This window comes from Leptodactylus fuscus, chromosome 5 (genome assembly GCF_031893055.1).
Source record: "Leptodactylus fuscus isolate aLepFus1 chromosome 5, aLepFus1.hap2, whole genome shotgun sequence".
Lineage (NCBI taxonomy): Eukaryota > Metazoa > Chordata > Amphibia > Anura > Leptodactylidae > Leptodactylus > Leptodactylus fuscus.
This window is the reverse complement of record NC_134269.1, coordinates 8641585-8664744: the sequence shown is the minus strand read 5'-3', so window position 1 is coordinate 8664744 and position 23160 is coordinate 8641585. Positions and strand designations below refer to the sequence as shown.

The 23160-nt window shown below is 41.1% G+C and overlaps 1 protein-coding gene and 1 pseudogene across 1 annotated transcript in view; both read right to left on the bottom strand.

Annotated features, from left to right (window-relative positions):
• Nucleotides 1-17875, bottom strand: part of CLDN15 (claudin 15) — a 58691-nt gene extending 40816 nt beyond the window's left edge. Inside the window, exon 1 of the mRNA XM_075275970.1 lies at nt 17334-17875. Within this exon, the coding sequence (XP_075132071.1) occupies nt 17334-17550 (217 nt within the window). The 5' untranslated portion in view covers nt 17551-17875. The remainder of the gene's footprint in view (nt 1-17333) is intronic.
• The window catches only part of LOC142204380 (NACHT, LRR and PYD domains-containing protein 12-like), a 997553-nt pseudogene that overhangs the window by 706920 nt on the left and 267473 nt on the right, over nt 1-23160 (bottom strand).

The following is a 23160-nucleotide window of genomic DNA, read 5'->3' as shown; positions in this document are numbered from 1 at the left end:
GTACTGTGCATAGCCCATACATACAGAATAGCTTACACTAGAAGTAGTACTGTGCATAGTCCATACATACAGAATAGCTTACACTAGAAGTAGTACTGTGCATAGCCCATCCATAGAGAATAGATTACACTAGAAGTAGTACTGTGCATAGCCTGTACATACAGAATAACTTACACTAGAAGTAGTACTGTGCATAGCCCATACATACAGAATAGCTTACACTAGAAGTAGTACTGTGCATAGCCCATACATACAGAATAGCTTACACTAGAAGTAGTACTGTGCATAGCCCATACATACAGAATAGCTTACACTAGAAGTAGTACTGTGCATAGCCCATACATACAGAATAGCTTACACTAGAAGTAGTACTGTGCATAGCCCATACATACAGAATAGCTTACACTAGAAGTAGTACTGTGCATAGCCCATACATACAGAATAGCTTACACTAGAAGTAGTACTGTGCATAGCCCATACATACAGAATAGCTTACACTAGAAGTAGTACTGTGCATAGCCCATACATACAGAATAGCTTACACTAGAAGTAGTACTGTGCATAGCCTGTATATACAGAATAGCCTACACTAGAAGTAGTACTGTGCATAGCCTGTACATACAGAATAGCTTACACTAGAAGTAGTACTGTGCATAGCCTGTACATACAGAATAGCTTACACTAGAAGTAGTACTGTGCATAGCCTGTATATACAGAATAGCTTACACTAGAAGTAGTACTGTGCATAGCCCTTACATACAGAATAGATTACACTAGAAGTAGTACTGTGCATAGCCCATACATACAGAATAGCTTACACTAGAAGTAGTACTGTGCATAGTCCATACATACAGAATAGCTTACACACTAGAAGTAGTACTGTGCATAGCCCATACATACAGAATAGTTTACACTAGAAGTAGTACTGTGCATAGCCTGTACATACAGAATAGCTTACACTAGAAGTAGTACTGTGCATAGCCTGTACATACAGAATAGCTTACACTAGAAGTAGTACTGTGCATAGCCTGTACATACAGAATAGCTTACACTAGAAGTAGTACTGTGCATAGCCCGTACATACAGAATAGCTTACACTAGAAGTAGTACTGTGCATAGCCCATACATAGAGAATAGTTTACACTAGAAGTAGTACTGTGCATAGCCTGTACATACAGAATAGCTTACACTAGAAGTAGTACTGTGCATAGCCTGTACATACAGAATAGCTTACACTAGAAGTAGTACTGTGCATAGCCCATACATACAGAATAGCTTACACTAGAAGTAGTACTGTGCATAGCCCATACATACAGAATAGCTTACACTAGAAGTAGTACTGTGCATAGCCCATACATAGAGAATAGCTTACACTAGAAGTAGTACTGTGCATAGCCTGTACATACAGAATAGCTTACACTAGAAGTAGTACTGTGCATAGCCCATACATACAGAATAGCTTACACTGGAAGTAGTACTGTGCATAGCCTGTACATACAGAATAGCTTACACTAGAAGTAGTACTGTGCATAGTCCATACATACAGAATAGCTTACACTAGAAGTAGTACTGTGCATAGCCTGTACATACAGAATAACTTACACTAGAAGTAGTACTGTGCATAGCCCATACATACAGAATAGATTACACTAGAAGTAGTACTGTGCATAGCCTGTACATACAGAATAGCTTACACTAGAAGTAGTACTGTGCATAGTCCATACATACAGAATAGCTTACACTAGAAGTAGTACTGTGCATAGCCTGTACATACAGAATAACTTACACTAGAAGTAGTACTGTGCATAGCCCATACATACAGAATAGCTTACACTAGAAGTAGTACTGTGCATAGCCCATACATACAGAATAGCTTACACTAGAAGTAGTACTGTGCATAGTCCATACATACAGAATAGCTTACACACTAGAAGTAGTACTGTGCATAGCCCATACATACAGAATAGCTTACACTAGAAGTAGTACTGTGCATAGCCCATACATACAGAATAGCTTACACTAGAAGTAGTACTGTGCATAGCCCATACATACAGAATAGCTTACACTAGAAGTAGTACTGTGCATAGTCCATACATACAGAATAGCTTACACTAGAAGTAGTACTGTGCATAGCCCATACATACAGAATAGCTTACACTAGAAGTAGTACTGTGCATAGCCTGTATATACAGAATAGCTTACACTAGAAGTAGTACTGTGCATAGCCCATACATACAGAATAGCTTACACTAGAAGTAGTACTGTGCATAGCCCATACATAGAGAATAGCTTACACTAGAAGTAGTACTGTGCATAGCCTGTACATACAGAATAGCTTACACTAGAAGTAGTACTGTGCATAGCCCTTACATACAGAATAGCTTACACTAGAAGTAGTACTGTGCATAGCCCGTACATACAGAATAGCTTACACTAGAAGTAGTACTGTGCATAGTCCATATATAGAGAATAGCTTACACTAGAAGTAGTACTGTGCATAGCCTGTACATACAGAATAGCTTACACTAGAAGTAGTACTGTGCATAGCCTGTATATACAGAATAGCTTACACTAGAAGTAGTACTGTGCATAGCCTGTACATACAGAATAGCTTACACTAGAAGTAGTACTGTGCATAGTCCATACATACAGAATAGCTTACACACTAGAAGTAGTACTGTGCATAGCCCATACATAGAGAATAGCTTACACTAGAAGTAGTACTGTGCATAGCCCATACATACAGAATAGCTTACACTAGAAGTAGTACTGTGCATAGCCCATACATACAGAATAGCTTACACTAGAAGTAGTACTGTGCATAGCCCATACATACAGAATAGCTTACACTAGAAGTAGTACTGTGCATAGCCCATACATACAGAATAGCTTACACTAGAAGTAGTACTGTGCATAGCCCATACATAGAGAATAGCTTACACTAGAAGTAGTACTGTGCATAGCCCTTACATACAGAATAGATTACACTAGAAGTAGTACTGTGCATAGCCCATACATACAGAATAGCTTACACTAGAAGTAGTACTGTGCATAGTCCATACATACAGAATAGCTTACACACTAGAAGTAGTACTGTGCATAGCCCATACATACAGAATAGTTTACACTAGAAGTAGTACTGTGCATAGCCCATACATACAGAATAGCTTACACTAGAAGTAGTACTGTGCATAGCCCATACATACAGAATAGCTTACACTAGAAGTAGTACTGTGCATAGTCCATACATACAGAATAGCTTACACTAGAAGTAGTACTGTGCATAGTCCATACATACAGAATAGATTACACACTAGAAGTAGTACTGTGCATAGCCCATACATACAGAATAGCTTACACTAGAAGTAGTACTCTGCATAGCCCATACATACAGAATAGCTTACACTAGAAGTAGTACTGTGCATAGTCCATACATACAGAATAGATTACACACTAGAAGTAGTACTGTGCATAGCCTGTACATACAGAATAGCTTACACTAGAAGTAGTACTGTGCATAGCCCATACATACAGAATAGATTACACTAGAAGTAGTACTGTGCATAGCCCATACATACAGAATAGCTTACACTAGAAGTAGTACTGTGCATAGCCCATACATACAGAATAGATTACACACTAGAAGTAGTACTGTGCATAACCCATACATAGAGAATAGCTTACACTAGAAGTAGTACTGTGCATAGCCCATACATACAGAATAGCTTACACTAGAAGTAGTACTCTGCATAGCCCATACATACAGAATAGCTTACACTAGAAGTAGTACTCTGCATAGCCCATACATACAGAATAGCTTACACTAGAAGTAGTACTGTGCATAGTCCATACATACAGAATAGATTACACACTAGAAGTAGTACTGTGCATAGTCCATACATACAGAATAGCTTACACTAGAAGTAGTACTGTGCATAGCCCATACATACAGAATAGCTTACACTAGAAGTAGTACTGTGCATAGCCTGTACATACAGAATAACTTACACTAGAAGTAGTACTGTGCATAGCCCATACATACAGAATAGCTTACACTAGAAGTAGTACTGTGCATAGCCTGTACATACAGAATAACTTACACTAGAAGTAGTACTGTGCATAGCCCATACATACAGAATAGCTTACACTAGAAGTAGTACTGTGCATAGCCTGTACATACAGAATAGCTTACACTAGAAGTAGTACTGTGCATAGCCCATACATACAGAATAGCTTACACTGGAAGTAGTACTGTGCATAGCCTGTACATACAGAATAGCTTACACTAGAAGTAGTACTGTGCATAGTCCATACATACAGAATAGCTTACACTAGAAGTAGTACTGTGCATAGCCTGTACATACAGAATAACTTACACTAGAAGTAGTACTGTGCATAGCCCATACATACAGAATAGATTACACTAGAAGTAGTACTGTGCATAGCCTGTACATACAGAATAGCTTACACTAGAAGTAGTACTGTGCATAGTCCATACATACAGAATAGCTTACACTAGAAGTAGTACTGTGCATAGCCTGTACATACAGAATAACTTACACTAGAAGTAGTACTGTGCATAGCCCATACATACAGAATAGCTTACACTAGAAGTAGTACTGTGCATAGCCCATACATACAGAATAGCTTACACTAGAAGTAGTACTGTGCATAGCCCATACATACAGAATAGCTTACACTAGAAGTAGTACTGTGCATAGTCCATACATACAGAATAGCTTACACTAGAAGTAGTACTGTGCATAGCCCATACATACAGAATAGCTTACACTAGAAGTAGTACTGTGCATAGCCTGTATATACAGAATAGCTTACACTAGAAGTAGTACTGTGCATAGCCCATACATACAGAATAGCTTACACTAGAAGTAGTACTGTGCATAGCCCATACATAGAGAATAGCTTACACTAGAAGTAGTACTGTGCATAGCCTGTACATACAGAATAGCTTACACTAGAAGTAGTACTGTGCATAGCCCTTACATACAGAATAGCTTACACTAGAAGTAGTACTGTGCATAGCCCGTACATACAGAATAGCTTACACTAGAAGTAGTACTGTGCATAGTCCATACATACAGAATAGCTTACACTAGAAGTAGTACTGTGCATAGCCTGTACATACAGAATAGCTTACACTAGAAGTAGTACTGTGCATAGCCTGTATATACAGAATAGCTTACACTAGAAGTAGTACTGTGCATAGCCTGTACATACAGAATAGCTTACACTAGAAGTAGTACTGTGCATAGTCCATACATACAGAATAGCTTACACACTAGAAGTAGTACTGTGCATAGCCCATACATAGAGAATAGCTTACACTAGAAGTAGTACTGTGCATAGCCCATACATACAGAATAGCTTACACTAGAAGTAGTACTGTGCATAGCCCATACATACAGAATAGCTTACACTAGAAGTAGTACTGTGCATAGCCCATACATACAGAATAGCTTACACTAGAAGTAGTACTGTGCATAGCCCATACATACAGAATAGCTTACACTAGAAGTAGTACTGTGCATAGCCTGTACATACAGAATAGCTTACACTAGAAGTAGTACTGTGCATAGCCCATACATACAGAATAGCTTACACTAGAAGTAGTACTGTGCATAGCCTGTACATACTGAATAGCTTACACTAGAAGTAGTACTGTGCATAGTCCATACATACAGAATAGCTTACACTAGAAGTAGTACTGTGCATAGTCCATACATACAGAATAGCTTACACTAGAAGTAGTACTGTGCATAGCCCATACATACAGAATAGCTTACACTAGAAGTAGTACTGTGCATAGTCCATACATACAGAATAGCTTACACTAGAAGTAGTACTGTGCATAGTCCATACATACAGAATAGATTACACACTAGAAGTAGTACTGTGCATAGCCCATACATACAGAATAGCTTACACTAGAAGTAGTACTCTGCATAGCCCATACATACAGAATAGCTTACACTAGAAGTAGTACTGTGCATAGTCCATACATACAGAATAGATTACACACTAGAAGTAGTACTGTGCATAGCCTGTACATACAGAATAGCTTACACTAGAAGTAGTACTGTGCATAGCCCATACATACAGAATAGATTACACTAGAAGTAGTACTGTGCATAGCCCATACATACAGAATAGCTTACACTAGAAGTAGTACTGTGCATAGCCCATACATACAAAATAGATTACACACTAGAAGTATTACTGTGCATAACCCATACATAGAGAATAGCTTACACTAGAAGTAGTACTGTGCATAGCCCATACATACAGAATAGCTTACACTAGAAGTAGTACTCTGCATAGCCTGTACATACAGAATAACTTACACTAGAAGTAGTACTGTGCATAGCCCATACATACAGAATAGCTTACACTAGAAGTAGTACTGTGCATAGTCCATACATACAGAATAGATTACACACTAGAAGTAGTACTGTGCATAGTCCATACATACAGAATAGCTTACACTAGAAGTAGTACTGTGCATAGCCCATACATACAGAATAGCTTACACTAGAAGTAGTACTGTGCATAGCCTGTACATACAGAATAACTTACACTAGAAGTAGTACTGTGCATAGCCCATACATACAGAATAGCTTACACTAGAAGTAGTACTGTGCATAGTCCATACATACAGAATAGCTTACACTAGAAGTAGTACTGTGCATAGTCCATACATACAGAATAGCTTACACTAGAAGTAGTACTGTGCATAGCCCATACATACAGAATAGCTTACACTAGAAGTAGTACTGTGCATAGCCCATACATACAGAATAGCTTACACTAGAAGTAGTACTGTGCATAGCCCATACATACAGAATAGCTTACACTAGAAGTAGTACTGTGCATAGCCCATACATACAGAATAGCTTACACTAGAAGTAGTACTGTGCATAGCCTGTACATACAGAATAGCTTACACTAGAAGTAGTACTGTGCATAGCCTGTACATACAGAATAGCTTACACACTAGAAGTAGTACTGTGCATAGCCCATACATACAGAATAGCTTACACTAGAAGTAGTACTGTGCATAGCCCATACATACAGAATAGCTTACACTAGAAGTAGTACTGTGCATAGCCTGTACATACAGAATAACTTACACTAGAAGTAGTACTGTGCATAGCCCATACATACAGAATAGCTTACACTAGAAGTAGTACTGTGCATAGCCTGTACATACAGAATAACTTACACTAGAAGTAGTACTGTGCATAGCCCATACATACAGAATAGCTTACACTAGAAGTAGTACTGTGCATAGTCCATACATACAGAATAGCTTACACTAGAAGTAGTACTGTGCATAGTCCATACATACAGAATAGCTTACACTAGAAGTAGTACTGTGCATAGCCCATACATACAGAATAGCTTACACTAGAAGTAGTACTGTGCATAGCCCATACATACAGAATAGCTTACACTAGAAGTAGTACTGTGCATAGCCTGTACATACAGAATAGCTTACACTAGAAGTAGTACTGTGCATAGCCTGTACATACAGAATAGCTTACACACTAGAAGTAGTACTGTGCATAGCCCATACATACAGAATAGCTTACACTAGAAGTAGTACTGTGCATAGCCCATACATACAGAATAGCTTACACTAGAAGTAGTACTGTGCATAGCCTGTACATACAGAATAACTTACACTAGAAGTAGTACTGTGCATAGCCCATACATACAGAATAGCTTACACTAGAAGTAGTACTGTGCATAGCCTGTACATACAGAATAACTTACACTAGAAGTAGTACTGTGCATAGCCCATACATACAGAATAGCTTACACTAGAAGTAGTACTGTGCATAGTCCATACATACAGAATAGCTTACACTAGAAGTAGTACTGTGCATAGCCCATACATACAGAATAGCTTACACTAGAAGTAGTACTGTGCATAGCCCATACATACAGAATAGCTTACACTAGAAGTAGTACTGTGCATAGCCTGTACATACAGAATAGCTTACACTAGAAGTAGTACTGTGCATAGCCTGTACATACAGAATAGCTTACACACTAGAAGTAGTACTGTGCATAGCCCATACATACAGAATAGCTTACACTAGAAGTAGTACTGTGCATAGTCCATACATACAGAATAGCTTATTTGACGCAGACCTTTCCTTGACCCCTCATATTGAATCACTCGCACGTTCATGTCACCTCCACCTCAAAAACATCTCCAGAATACACCCTTTCCTTACCAGAGATACACTAAAGACACTTATTGTCTCTCTGATTCATTCTCGCCTTGACTACTGTAACTCCTTACTAATCGGTCTTCTCCTCACTAAACTCTCCCCTCTACAATCTATTCTGAATGCAGCGGCCAGGCTCATCTATCAGGCTAGACGCTACAGCGAGGCCTCCGGTCTGTGCCAGTCGCTACATTGGCTGCCTATTCATTATAGAATAAAATATAAAGTTCTCCCCCTCCCCCACAAGGCTCTCCATAATGCCGCACCTCCCTACATTTCTTCCCTCATCTCTGTCTACCGCCCAACCCGTGTTCTCCGCTCACTCAATGACCTAACACTTACATCCTCTATTATCAGAACCTCCCCCGCTCGTATACAAGACTTCTCCCGAGCTGCACCACTTCTCTGGAATGCTCTACCCCGGACAATCAGATTAACTCCCAACTTCTACAGTTTCAAACGCAAACTAAAGACGCATCTTTTCAGACAGGCCTATCACAATTCCTAATGCACAAAATTGTCTGAACACTGTATAAGCAATGTCGCCCCTGCTACCTCTTGTGTCACCCTCTCTACCTCATAGATTGTAAGCTCTTTTGAGCAGGGCCCTCAGTCCCATTGTGTGAAATGACGTTCTTTGTTATGTATGTCTGTATCTGAACCCTATAAATTGTACAGTGCTGCAGAATATGTTGGCGCTATATAAATAAAATGTATTATTATTATTATTATAATAGCTTACACTAGAAGTAGTACTGTGCATAGCCTGTACATCCAGAATAGCTTACACTAGAAGTAGTACTGTGCATTGTACATACGTACAGAATAGCTTACACTAGAAGTAGTACTGTGCATAGCCTGTACATACAGAATAGCTTACACTAGAAGTAGTACTGTGCATAGCCCATACATACAGAATAGCTTACACTAGAAGTAGTACTGTGCATAGCCCATACATACAGAATAGCTTACACTAGAAGTAGTACTGTGCATAGCCTGTACATACAGAATAGCTTACACTAGAAGTAGTACTGTGCATAGCCCATACATACAGAATAGATTACACTGGAAGTAGTACTGTGCATAGCCCATACATACAGAATAGCTTACACTAGAAGTAGTACTGTGCATAGTCCATACATACAGAATAGCTTACACTAGAAGTAGTACTGTGCATAGCCTGTATATACAGAATAGCTTACACTAGAAGTAGTACTCTGCATAACCTGTACATGCAGAATAGCTTACACTAGAAGTAGTACTGTGCATAGCCCATACATAGAGAATATACTAAAAGTAGTACTGTGCATAGCCTGTACATACAGAATAGCTTACACTAGAAGTAGTACTGTGCATAGCCTGTACATACAGAATAGCTTACACTAGAAGTAGTACTGTGCATAGCCTGTACATACAGAATAGCTTACAATAGAAGTAGTACTGTGCATAGCCCATACATACAGAATAGCTTACACTAGAAGTAGTACTGTGCATAGCCCATACATACAGAATAGCTTACACTAGAAATAGTACTCTGCATAGCCCATACATACAGAATAGCTTACACTAGAAGTAGTACTGTGCATAGGCCATACATACAGAATAGCTTACACTAGAAGTAGTACTGTGCATAGCCCATACATAGAGAATAGCTTACACTAGAAGTAGTACTGTGCATAGCCTGTATATACAGAATAGCTTACACTAGAAGTAGTACTGTGCATAGCCTGTACATACAGAATAGCTTACACTAGAAGTAGTACTGTGCATAGCCCATACATACAGAATAGATTACACTGGAAGTAGTACTGTGCATAGCCCATACATACAGAATAGCTTACACTAGAAGTAGTACTGTGCATAGTCCATACATACAGAATAGCTTACACTAGAAGTAGTACTGTGCATAACCTGTACATGCAGAATAGCTTACACTAGAAGTAGTACTCTGCATAACCTGTACATGCAGAATAGCTTACACTAGAAGTAGTACTGTGCATAGCCCATACATAGAGAATATACTAAAAGTAGTACTGTGCATAGCCTGTACATACAGAATAGCTTACACTAGAAGTAGTACTGTGCATAGCCTGTACATACAGAATAGCTTACACTAGAAGTAGTACTGTGCATAGCCTGTACATACAGAATAGCTTACAATAGAAGTAGTACTGTGCATAGCCCATACATACAGAATAGCTTACACTAGAAGTAGTACTGTGCATAGCCCATACATACAGAATAGCTTACACTAGAAATAGTACTCTGCATAGCCCATACATACAGAATAGCTTACACTAGAAGTAGTACTGTGCATAGGCCATACATACAGAATAGCTTACACTAGAAGTAGTACTGTGCATAGCCCATACATAGAGAATATACTAAAAGTAGTACTGTGCATAGCCTGTACATACAGAATAGCTTACACTAGAAGTAGTACTGTGCATAGCCTGTACATACAGAATAGCTTACACTAGAAGTAGTACTGTGCATAGCCTGTACATACAGAATAGCTTACAATAGAAGTAGTACTGTGCATAGCCCATACATACAGAATAGCTTACACTAGAAGTAGTACTGTGCATAGCCTGTACATACAGAATAGCTTACAATAGAAGTAGTACTGTGCATAGCCCATACATACAGAATAGCTTACACTAGAAGTAGTACTGTGCATAGCCTGTACATACAGAATAGCTTACACTAGAAGTAGTACTGTGCATAGGCCATACATAGAGAATATACTAGAAGTAGTACTGTGCATAGCCCGTACATACAGAATAGCTTACACTAGAAGTAGTACTGTGCATAGGCCATACATAGAGAATATACTAGAAGTAGTACTGTGCATAGTTCATATATACTGAATACATATGGATTTAGTACACATGCTTGGAGAAGTAGTACTGTGCAATCCTTCTGGCAGCTTCTCTGCACTGTATAAGGTCTCCTTGGTCCCTTCTGGAATATGACACCAGTCAATAAACTAATAGCAGTCAATAAAAGCAATTGTTTTATGGCCGGTTATAAATCCGAGGGAATTATGGAAATATTTGTGATGAGAGGCGGAGGGAGTATCGCTGAGCTCCGCACATTCCCAATGTCAAGGTCCTCTGCCTGAACGCAGCAGCTGGGGAGATAGGAAAGCTACTGACACCCTATTTATTATTGGGGCTGGTCGGGGTCTGTATTTATTCTGGGACTAGTCTGGGTCTGACTTTTCTTGGGTTATGGGTCGTGTCGTGTTGGACAAAAGCTATCCATGCCTTACACAAACAAATAATTCCAACCAACTGGCTAAGTCAAGTTCTACAAAGAGAGGGTGAACGCAACAAGATGGATGGCGAGAGTCCCAGAAACCATGAAGAAGCCATTGAGAAGTTGAAAGACCCAAGTAGAAGTTGAGACCTTCTGGATAAAGAAATCCAACAGACCGCGTTATGAAGGACATGTCTATAGATTGTCAACAAATACAGGTCTTCTTCATGGTCTTCTTTGCAACCTGTCCATAGCATTTCCATTAAAGGTTAGAAGTTGGGTGACAACACCGATGACGTTCCTATTGGTTGTCACCAGAGATTATGTGAGAACAGAGTTCACCGGTGACTGTAAACAATAGACAATACATAATGCAATATACAAGCTTCCGTTCACGACTGCCGCTTGTCGCATTAGTCTACGTCAAAACCCGAATTTCCAGGTAGGAGACCTGAAAGATCATTCAACCGACAGCAGTGCGGTTAACCGGACTTATTAATTGTTTCTAGGTACTTAATTATAACTCGTAGACGTGGAATTTCATTGTTGACAAGTGACGTCTTCTCCGACCACAAATCCAGCCCTGGGCCAAGACCAGACAGCAGTGGAGTTTTCCATTAGCAAAAAATTCATCGCCCCAAGCTGCGGAAATATAGGGGCAAAAAGTTAAGCGGATTTTGACGTCTCCGAGGTCGTAACAAACCAATGACATAGGAAAATATTGAGTCCAAGGTTGTGGAGTCGGTGAGTCAGCCAAGGACAGTTTAGAGGAGGTTGGCTGACCATGGAGTCGGAGTAAGACTGGGGAAAAATAGAGGCGGAGGAGAGGTTGGGTCTCAGGGCTGTGGAGTCAGTAGGACAAACCACGAATACTTCATTTATTTTGAACCTGGAGTCTGTATTTCTTTGTCTGACTCCAACTCCAGCCAAAATTGGTCCCGACTCAGATTCCAACCCAACAGCAGCCCTGATGTAGTCTTGGTCTCTGTAGTGACAGTGATGGTCATATTTAGCATGGAGTCTCCTCTCCTAAGCCGCCCATACATTGTTACTCAATAGCTACTCTTCTATAGCTAATCCCACCACCCTTAGAAAGCATGGCTGGTTAAGATTTCGATTCCCACCATATAACCATGACTGGTTAAGCTTTCCATCCCCACCATATACATGCATGCTTGGCTAGCTATCGCTGAATATGGAGAAGGGAATAGGTGCTACTAGACACCTTTGGCAGCAGCTTATCTCACCCGGGAGCAAAAGGATCTGCCATGTCTTTCTCTGTCCCAACATCTACCATTGGAAGAAAGTCCAGAGTCCATCATGGTTGTCCAGTCTTGTGAAATTGTTGTATCAAATGTATATAGTCAGCTTTAGGCCATACCACAAGGAACATGTTTTCCAGATGATAAGCCATGAGATAACAGCAGGCAACCTGGCATCAGGAACAAGGTGGAATGTGAAGAAGCAAAGCTGCAGCCATATTGAGCCAAGATTGGCACACAATGAGATTGTAAGGCAACCTGAGGTCGAGGCTTAGATGTGCAAAGGTCTAACGCTTTCCCAACTGCAGAAGGTTAAATTGATCAATGCAAACCATGAGACATTCTCTTATAACTGAAGGGTCATTTCATCTATGTCCACTGTTGACTATCCTTTCTGGGGTCCATAGCCAGGGACTGATACATGCTACATGTGCTTATACAGGAGAGGAGATATTTGTACTGCTATGGTGGGTTCACATCTAAAAGTTACCATTCAGAGACTCAATCACATCGGAAAAAGTCCTGCAAGGCCAACTTTTTTGTCCAGCCATTTCAGTTAAACAGAGTAGCAACAAAGCCCATTACATCCAATGGGGTCCCTCAGGCTTTGTTCAGGTCCGTCATAGAATGGATCCAATGGTGGCCGTTATTCCATTCTTTCAGTTTCCGGTGGAACCAAGAAATGGAAAGACCTACACCGTTGTGCACCTAGTGTAAAGTGTTTAGCTCACCGGAGATAGTCCTCATGTTTTCCCACTCTGGACTGTTTTTCTATACAAAGATGTTGAAATTGGAGCAGAATTTACAAAGTCTATCAGAAAGTTACCAAACTCTTGGTTATACGATATCTCTGTATATTCCAATGCTCCCCATCTTCTATCTTTCTCCCAGCCCTAAGTACATACAGTTGTTTGCCAAGTCTCCTAAATTTTCCAGGAGGCTCCCAAGAAATGAGGAGAACTTCCAGACTCCTGAAAAGATTGGCAAACCTCCCAGGTACCCAAGAGCCCTGGATGGAAAGTCTCAATTTGGTTTCTGAGGATGCAGATACAATGGTGGAGCGGAGATGTCTGTTATTCAGCCTGTGATCCCCGTTGTCTGCAACTCGAATGCTACTTTTTATTTTAATGGCATGACACCTGTGTGGGGCCCATTAAAGGGCGGGGTAATAGACAGTGGAGGATATTATACTATGTGGGCACCATTAAGGGGCATTATACTATGAGGGAGTATTAAACTGTGTGGTGGCGCACTATGGAGGATATTATATTGTGTGGGGACACACTGTGGGGGACATTATACTGTGTGGGGCACACTATGGAGGATATTATACTGTGTGGGGCACACTGTGGGGGACATTATACTGTGTGGGGCACACTGTGGGGGACATTATACTGTGTGGGGCACACTATGGAGGATAATATATTGTGTGGGGACACACTGTGGGGGACATTATACTGTGTGGGGCACACTATGGAGGATAATATATTGTGTGGGGACACACTGTGGGGGACATTATACTGTGTGGGGCACACTGTGGGGGACATTATACTGTGTGGGGCACACTATGGAGGATAATATATTGTGTGGGGACACACTGTGGGGGACATTATACTGTGTGGGGCACACTATGGAGGATAATATATTGTGTGGGGACACACTGTGGGGGACATTATACTGTGTGGGGCACACTGTGGGGGACATTATACTGTGTGGGGCACACTATGGGGGACATTATACAGTGTGGGGCACACTATGGGGGACATTATACTGTATGGGGCACACTATGGAGGATAATATATTGTGTTGGGGCACACTGTGGGGGACATTATACTGTGTGGGGCACACTGTGGGGGACATTATACTGTGTGGGGCACACTATGGAGGATATTATACTGTGTGGGGCACACTATGGAGGATATTATACTGTGTGGGGCACACTATGGAGGATAATATATTGTGTGGGGACACACTGTGGGGGACATTATACTGTGTGGGGCACACTATGGAGGATAATATATTGTGTGGGGACACACTGTGGGGGACATTATACTGTGTGGGGCACACTGTGGGGGACATTATACTGTGTGGGGCACACTATGGGGGACATTATACAGTGTGGGGCACACTATGGGGGACATTATACTGTATGGGGCACACTATGGGGGATATTACACTGTGTGCGGCACACTATGGAGGATATTATATTGTGTTGGGGCACACTGTGGGGGACATTATACTGTGTGGGGCACACTATGGGGGACATTTTACTGTGTGGAGGACATTGTACTAGGTGCAGGTCACCAGGGAACATGATACTTAGTGCAGATTACTAGAGATTACCATAATGTGAGGGGTCACTGAAGGACATAATACTGTGTGGGGGGTACAGGGATTGGGTGGGGCCAAAGAGGATATGGGCATGATCAGGGGCTCAGGAATAACATAGGTAAGGTTCATGCTGCACTATTTTATTCATATGTTTTACAGGGAGCAATTCCCCACCCCGAGAGATTCCAAAAGTTGTCAAAGCCCAAATATCATCAGCCATTTATTGGACGCCCATCCACTACAATCAATGATAAAATTGCTATCAGGTTTGGTAGATAACTAGACAGGGCTGAGGTCAATGTGCATAAAAGTGAAGCATTCTGGGATGTCGGTTCAATATATTGTTTAAACAAAGATAAGATCAAAAGTCAGGTCTACGGTATATCATACAGAGACAAGGAAAAGCAAGTCCAACCATAGGCGGTAGATCCAAGCTCAGGTGAAGAACATCACACAACAGATTCCACCGACTCCTTATTTATTCAATAAACATAAAGTCAAAATGGTAAGGTGTGAAAAACTAAGTGCCCCCCCATGAATTAATATCTTGTAGAGCCACCTTTACAGCAATAACCTGTCCCAGTGGTTTCATCAGTCTCTCATATGGCTGTTCAGCTCTCCTTAGCACCTCTATTGGCTTCAGGTCTGGACAATGACTGGGCCATTGCAACATTGTGAGTCTTTTCTTTGCCAACCATTTTCTTGTAGATTTGCTGCTGTGCTCAGGATCATTGTCCTGGTTCTTGACATTGTTTTGGCCAAGTTTTAGCTGTTGGGTAGGTGGCCTCACAAGTGTTGGGTAGATGACCTCACAAGTGACTCTAGAATACTTTGCTATAAAGAGGACTTCATGGTTGACTCAATGACTACAAGGTCCAGAAGCTACAAGACAAACCCACATCATTCCCCTCCACACTACCATTGTTTGGTAGAATAATGGACCTCAAATTATTTGGAAATGACCTTATAACCCTTCTTAGATTGATAGATAGCAACAATTCCATTTCTAAGATCATTGCTGATGTCTTTCCTCCTGTGTTAACACAAGCCTGAAGGTCCTAGACCAGCAAACTGCCAAATCTTCTGTTTTTACAATGGTGGTCACATTTGCTGATGGTCAATTCATCAAGGGCATTTGATAAGCAGGATTGGGCTGCTACTTACCCTCTTAATTCCTATGGAAGCAGAAGGGGTGTACTTGTTTAAATGTTGTTCTGAATCTGTCCTAAATCTGAGGCTGGAGTTACCTAATTTTACGACCTTCTAAGGACCAGATTTTCTATTATTATTATTCCTGACATATAAAAGCAGAGAACTCACAGAGGGCGGATATTGTTTTCCTCATATCTGTATATTGTACTTAATATCATGATGTCACCCACCCAGACCCACAGAAACATAGACTGCATTGAGCACTGGTAGATAAAGCGCCCCCTACCCTTATATTACTACATTGTACCCTAGGATGGACATGTCTATCCCCGACCATGCTTCACGTCACATTCACTTACTGTGCATTTCACAACTACATCAGCTGTAAGTTTGTTCCAAACCTCAAGTACTCGATCAGTGGTGACATATTTCCTGACATGGCTTCTGATCTCTCCCCTACTAATTTCAGACTGCGCCCTGTCATTCTTGGGATCTTCCCTCCTGAATCTTAATTGTACCTTTAACATATGTACAATGAGGAGACAAACAACCAGCAGGGTGCAAAATACCCCCTATATATATATAGATATATACAGTAGGTATATAGCTAAATAGGTCTCCATTTCCAGTATTAGGATCTCCTCCGTACGGTTAATACCCATCATAGCTTCCCAGGAACTCATCTTCCATATGGTTACCTACCTAATTTTTGTGATTTCCTCTATGATCTGCCTTCTCCCTTACCATTGGACCACAAGTGGTCATTACTTTTTCATCATTCATCTACTCCTTACATCTAGGTCAACCAATGGAGAACCTTAACCCCTCAAAACCAGACATATCCTTAAATACTGATAAACCATAACCCCTCAAAAACATTGACAGCCCCAAGCTCGGATAATTTCATAGCCCTCAAAGTGGAATGACTCTCAAGTTACAAAATCTTCATCCTTGATTGGTCCACCAAAGTCTTAAGTACAGATGGCTTCTGTACCCTCAACCATAAATGACCCAAATCCACCCTCAAAAACATATATGACCCCAAGAAGTCTCAGCCCTCAGGACAACTCACCAGACAGAGCCAGTAAAGATGGAAAGTCTCGACAGTTGTACACTCCTGTGGAGTCGGTGGCGCAGCTCATCCAGAGGTTCTCGAACAAGGTGGACGTTGTGATGACGTTCCCGTCCACAGTTGACACTCGCCAGTTGGCATTAAAGAGCGTAATCCCCAACATGGTGGAGCCTATGACCCCAAAGAAGAATCCTACTGTCTCCACAACAGCAGACATCTCTGTAGGCGGTTGGAAAGATGAAAATGAACTGGAAAGGGTCTTGTTTTCCCGGTCTCTACTGCTGGTCTACCATCCACGTTGACAGATATTGACCACCTCCGGTCTTTGTTTAGGTCTGACCTGCTTTACTGAACTCTAATGATCTGTTTTCGGCTCCTATGACCTTTTCCTCTTTTTGTCAATAAACTTTCAGCTCTGTAACACTGACCTTTTTACTCCTGTTAACTTATTTTGTCCTTCAACCTCTGGTTCTTCTGTCCCTCAAACCTCTAGTCTGGTCATAGACTCCCTGGCTGGCAAATCGGCTGCTGTCATGCAGAGCAAGTAGAGATGTTCTGTTCTGTTTGCCAGCTCTGCTACACAGAGAACAGCTATGTGAAGGTGTGTAAGCCCCGAGCTCCTCCTCAGCATTCTCTTACACCACACCTATAGGAGACAACAGCTGATACAGAACGCTCTGCATTGCACCGATACGTTGTACCTGTGCTGCATACGGCTCACAGGTGCGGAAAGATCAGTCTATAGGAATGTACGTACACTTTATCTCTGCATACTCTGTTTTCTCTTGCCTTTGGCAATATGTACCAACACCACTTAATTTAGCAATTCTGTCCCAACCAATACGTGACACTCCGCTTCCTTTACAAGGCATAACATTGGCACAGGCACTCAGCATGTCTTCTACCTTGTAGCCATGACCATGGCCGGCCTATGTATGACATGTCTGACCATGGTCCCCAATTGTCTACAAGCTGCCCCAACGTGCGCCAGTACACACACCACACTTATGCTATATACAGTCAGGTGGGTGGTCTCTGACTTTCTACTCCAACCTAAGACCACCCACCTGTCAATAGAGAACAGAACTGTGCTGAATCTAAGAGAAATAATTGCTCAGGAATGGTGGGGGCTCGAGACAAAATTCCAACTGTGATGGAATCAGAGGAAAAGCAGATATTGGAGTTGGAGTTGGTGAAAGATATTCTTTAATTAGAAGGACTTGGTTGTCCATGTACGTCATAACCAATATGAGGCAACCCTCTCCAGAAAGGATGTTGGGCAGCTTATCATTGACGGGCTTACCCCTACAAATGGGCTTATGGGACAGTACAGTAACTAATAGGCTGATGTTCAGACACTAAGTACAATAAGGGGGCCCTAGCTGCCTCCTTACATCTCCAGTCTGTGCCCCTCAATGGTTGCCCGTTCACCATATAATATAAGCCTCTCACACTCATCTATAAAGCTCTCCATATCACTGCCCCTCCCCACCTCTACCGCCAATAACTAGGGTTGAGCCGATCTTGAGATTTCAGGATCGATTTTAAAATCCGATTTCCGATCATCTTCCAGCTGATCCCGATCGTGAAATTTGCTCGATCGCCGATTGGGATCCAATCTTTCCCGATAACGATCGCTCAACCCTAGTCAATGCTTCACTATGGGAAAAGTCACTTTTAGGGTTGAGACGATCTTGAGATTTAAAAATCCGATTTCCGATTATTTTCCAGCTGATCCCGATCGCAATCCTGAAATTTGCTCGATCACCTATAGGGATCCTATCCCGATCGCTCAACCCTACCAATAACCTAAGACTAACATCCTGTAATCCAGTCCTCCAACTCTTCAGGACTTCAAGTTCACGGGCCTGGATGACTTTTAGAACATCACAAGATATGGGGACTAGAAATTTTTGGGATGTTGCTCTAGGGATCAACTGCCATATTTGGATTCAGGAAGGAAGGTAGGTCAATAATAATCACCCTAATGGATTTACCTTAATCTGGATCAACTCGGAAGTTGGACTTGATGGACTTGTATCTTTATCCGACCTTATCTACTATGTTCCCAAATATTGATTGGTATTTACATTTCTATTTTATTCTATTTTATTCCATCCCTTCTATTTCCAAAAACATTCTTTTTCCACCCCTCCCAAAAAGTTTTACACATTACTGTATATATTTTGATATAGATGGGTCTCCAACTTGACTTTAAGGACCAGATCTCATGCACTCACTGTAGGGAAACCATTGTGGTTCTGCTCCGAAGATTACGACTCTGCTACCCTATGGAACACAACTGTAGATCTATACTGTTCTGCAAATATTGAACTGGCAGCCTGAGTTCTGCAGGTGTACAAAGTCTACAGCTTCACAGCGTGTAGAGCCCCGGCATGGTGGAAAGGATCTTTCCTATTAATAGAATTTGAGAGATAGTACAGTTTCGACTGAGCACGTGAACACCTGGATGGGTAATGTTTTTCTTCCCAGTTTCAATAGCCGGTGGAAAAAATTTTTTCAAAAATTCTCTAAGTATGTAAAACTGTCATAGAAATTACAGTCGGAGTTGACTTTATTGCGTTTTTCAGTCCTCCATCTTGGGTGAGCTTTTATAACTTAAAATTGTAGAGGTTAGTTTCTGACCTCACCATTGGTGGCCTGGATGGTGGACCCTTCTTGTCTGACATTGACTTCTGGCTTGGTCTTGGCCTGATGAATCTTGCATTGAGTCTGTTCTATGGTGTGTTGAAGTACTGGGGCCAATTAAGTAACTTTAAATGTAATAGACTTTTACTATGAAGGGGATGTTATAACACATTAGGTTTGGAAATTGAACTGACTTTGTCAACAGTAGACAGTCAAGTTCAACCCAAACCACCTACAACAAACCCCTGATCTCAGACTTTATAATTACAACTGCTTTTACCCTGGCTCTGACCTCATCCTTGGGGACCTGGACTGTTGACCCAGCTGGAACTGATATCTGACCATATCCTGACCTTTGTTTTCCAGCTGATGCATCTTGAATTCATGTTGTCTGATGTGTGGAAGTACTGGGGCCAGATAAGTAACTGTAAACGTAATAGACTTTATATAAAGGGAATGTTATAAGAGGGAATATCACATTTAGTTTGGCAACTTGAACCATCTTGGTCAACAAGTCTACTGAATGAATTATTCTGACCCCTAATACAAACCATGGACTCCACTACCTGCAACAACCCCTTGATTTCAGACTTGATATCAATTACCCTGGTTCTGTTTAGAGGTATATGAACCCCTCAGGATTTGTTCCATCTTGGCTGGCTCAGATAATTTTTCATGACTTAATTTTTGGGTATTACAAGTTTGGTACAAACCTCATTTTAACTTGGCTTAAAACATAGCATAGAATACTTTTAGGACTCCTAGGAGCCTATCTATAAAACATAGTGTAGAATACTCTTAGGACTCCTAGGAACCTATCTATAAAACATAGTGTAGAATACTGTCAGGGCTCCTAGGAACCTATCTATAAAACATAGTGTACAATGCTCTTAGGACTCCTAGGAACCTATCTATAAAACATAGTGTAGAATACTCTTAGGGCTCCTATGAACCTATCTATAAAACATAGTGTAGAATACTCTTAGGGCTCCTAGGAACCTATCTATAAAACATAGTGTAGAATACTCTTAGGACTCCTAGGAACCTATCTATAAAACATAGTGTACAATGCTCTTAGGACTCCTAGGAACCTATCTATAAAACATAGTGTAGAATACTCTTAGGACTCCTAGGAACCTATCTATAAAACATAGTGTACAATGCTCTTAGGACTCCTAGGAACCTATCTATAAAACATAGTGTAGAATACTCTTAGGGCTCCTATGAACCTATCTATAAAACATAGTGTAGAATACTCTTAGGGCTCCTAGGAACCTATCTATAAAACATAGTGTAGAATACTCTTAGGGCTCCTAGGAACCAATCTATAAAACATAGTGTAGAATAGTCTTAGGGCTCCTAGGACCCAATCTATAAAACATAGTGTAGAATACTGTCAGGGCTCCTAGGAACCTATCTATAATACATAGTGTAGAACATTCTTAGGACTCCTAGGAACTATCTATAAAAAATAGTGTAGAATTCTCTTAGGGCTCCTAGGAACCTATCTATAAAACATAGTGTAGAATACTCTTAGGACTCCTAGGAACCTATCTATAATACATAGTGTAGAATATTTGGAATATTTGGGTCGACCCCGGCTCAGTACAAACCGTTTCACCCATCTCTAGTTCTGATCACATCATTGATTACCAGGACAGTTGACCCTAAAGTTTGACATTTGGCCACATCATGACTTTTTATTTCTACCTGATACATCTTATGATGGTATTACTGAACTCAGTGTTAGACTGAGGTTCCCTGAGTCCACCAGATAAAAATACTCTGTGGTCCAGTGATCTAACTATAAGGGGCACAGAAATAGCAGTTTGAACACAGGGGGCCCCATGGGTCCCTCTGCCACATACAATAGACCACTATTCTAAAAGGCAAATTTTAGGTTGGAGCCCCCTTACAGAGTTTGTATCAGGACCCAGGAGCTTCAAGCTACACGTCTACTGGGGGCCACCATCTTACAAGCCCTAGAAAGTAGCCATAGTATCCATAGTATTGGCTACACCAACAGTGTGACTGTTCCTTGTGCAGAATCTCAGTCTATTCAACTCAATGGTTGAGGTGTAGTACGAGGAACAGTCGCACTCATAAAGTTCATATTGTCCATCAACGGATTTTCCAGTAAAACCTCTTCTCTTTCTCCGGACTTCTGCACTATATAACTTGGCGACACTCAGAAATGTAGGATAAGAACTACAACAACTAAAGACAAGATAGTGCTTACCATATAAGATCATAGTTCAAAGTCCCAGCAGTAATAGTGCGGATTACTCAGAACTTTATCTGTGTATACAGGGCAGTGACGGTGTCTTCAGTATGATCATGAAGGATGATGTCTTCAAAATGATCAGAAACGCAGGTAGCGACGACTAAATTCATTACTTACTGGGAATATGCAAGAACAAAAACCTACTAGAAGGTTTCAAGACTAAGAAAAGCATAGGGTAGGGGATAGTTAGTGACTGACCTGTTACATAGGTGATGTTCACCATCTTATAATCCATTGTTCAACCTCAACTCGTGTCCCAGACGAAGCAATAATAATAAAACATACCTCAACCATATGATCAAGTCCTTGAAAAGACAACCAATGTCCTCATAAGATCATGATTGTGGACCTGGTGTCTGTCCCAGTTTTGTTGGACTTGGTTCTCATTTTGGCCTTCCATGGTTATTTGATGGCATCATGTATGATTGCTGGTCCCATGAGGGATTCAGAGGCAGAGTTAGCAAAGTGGAGAGTCATGGCCAGGGTATTAGGTAGAGAAGATATTATGGCCCCAAAGAGCCAGTTGGGCCAACCATAAATTTTAGGTGAGGTGCAGTCAGTAATTGATGATGATAGTAGGGTGAGTGAAATGGAAAAGTCATCAGAAGTATTTCAAGTCATTTAAAGGGGTTTAAGTGGAGAGTGGTCCATTGGTTACTTGTTATATCCTTGGTCATAGCCCACTGAACATCTGGTTTTCACTTTGGTCTGGATGGTATGTCTAATGTTTGCCAGGGAGGGTAGTGGGTAGTGTATTCTCATACTCATCTACCCTCAGTTCTCAGTTGTGGGATCGGGTCCCCCATTCCATCCCATTCCCCCACTGGTGAGACTACAATTGAATGGGCTCAGGTGTCTGTTGTATATTAGTGATGTATAAGCAGTGACATTACC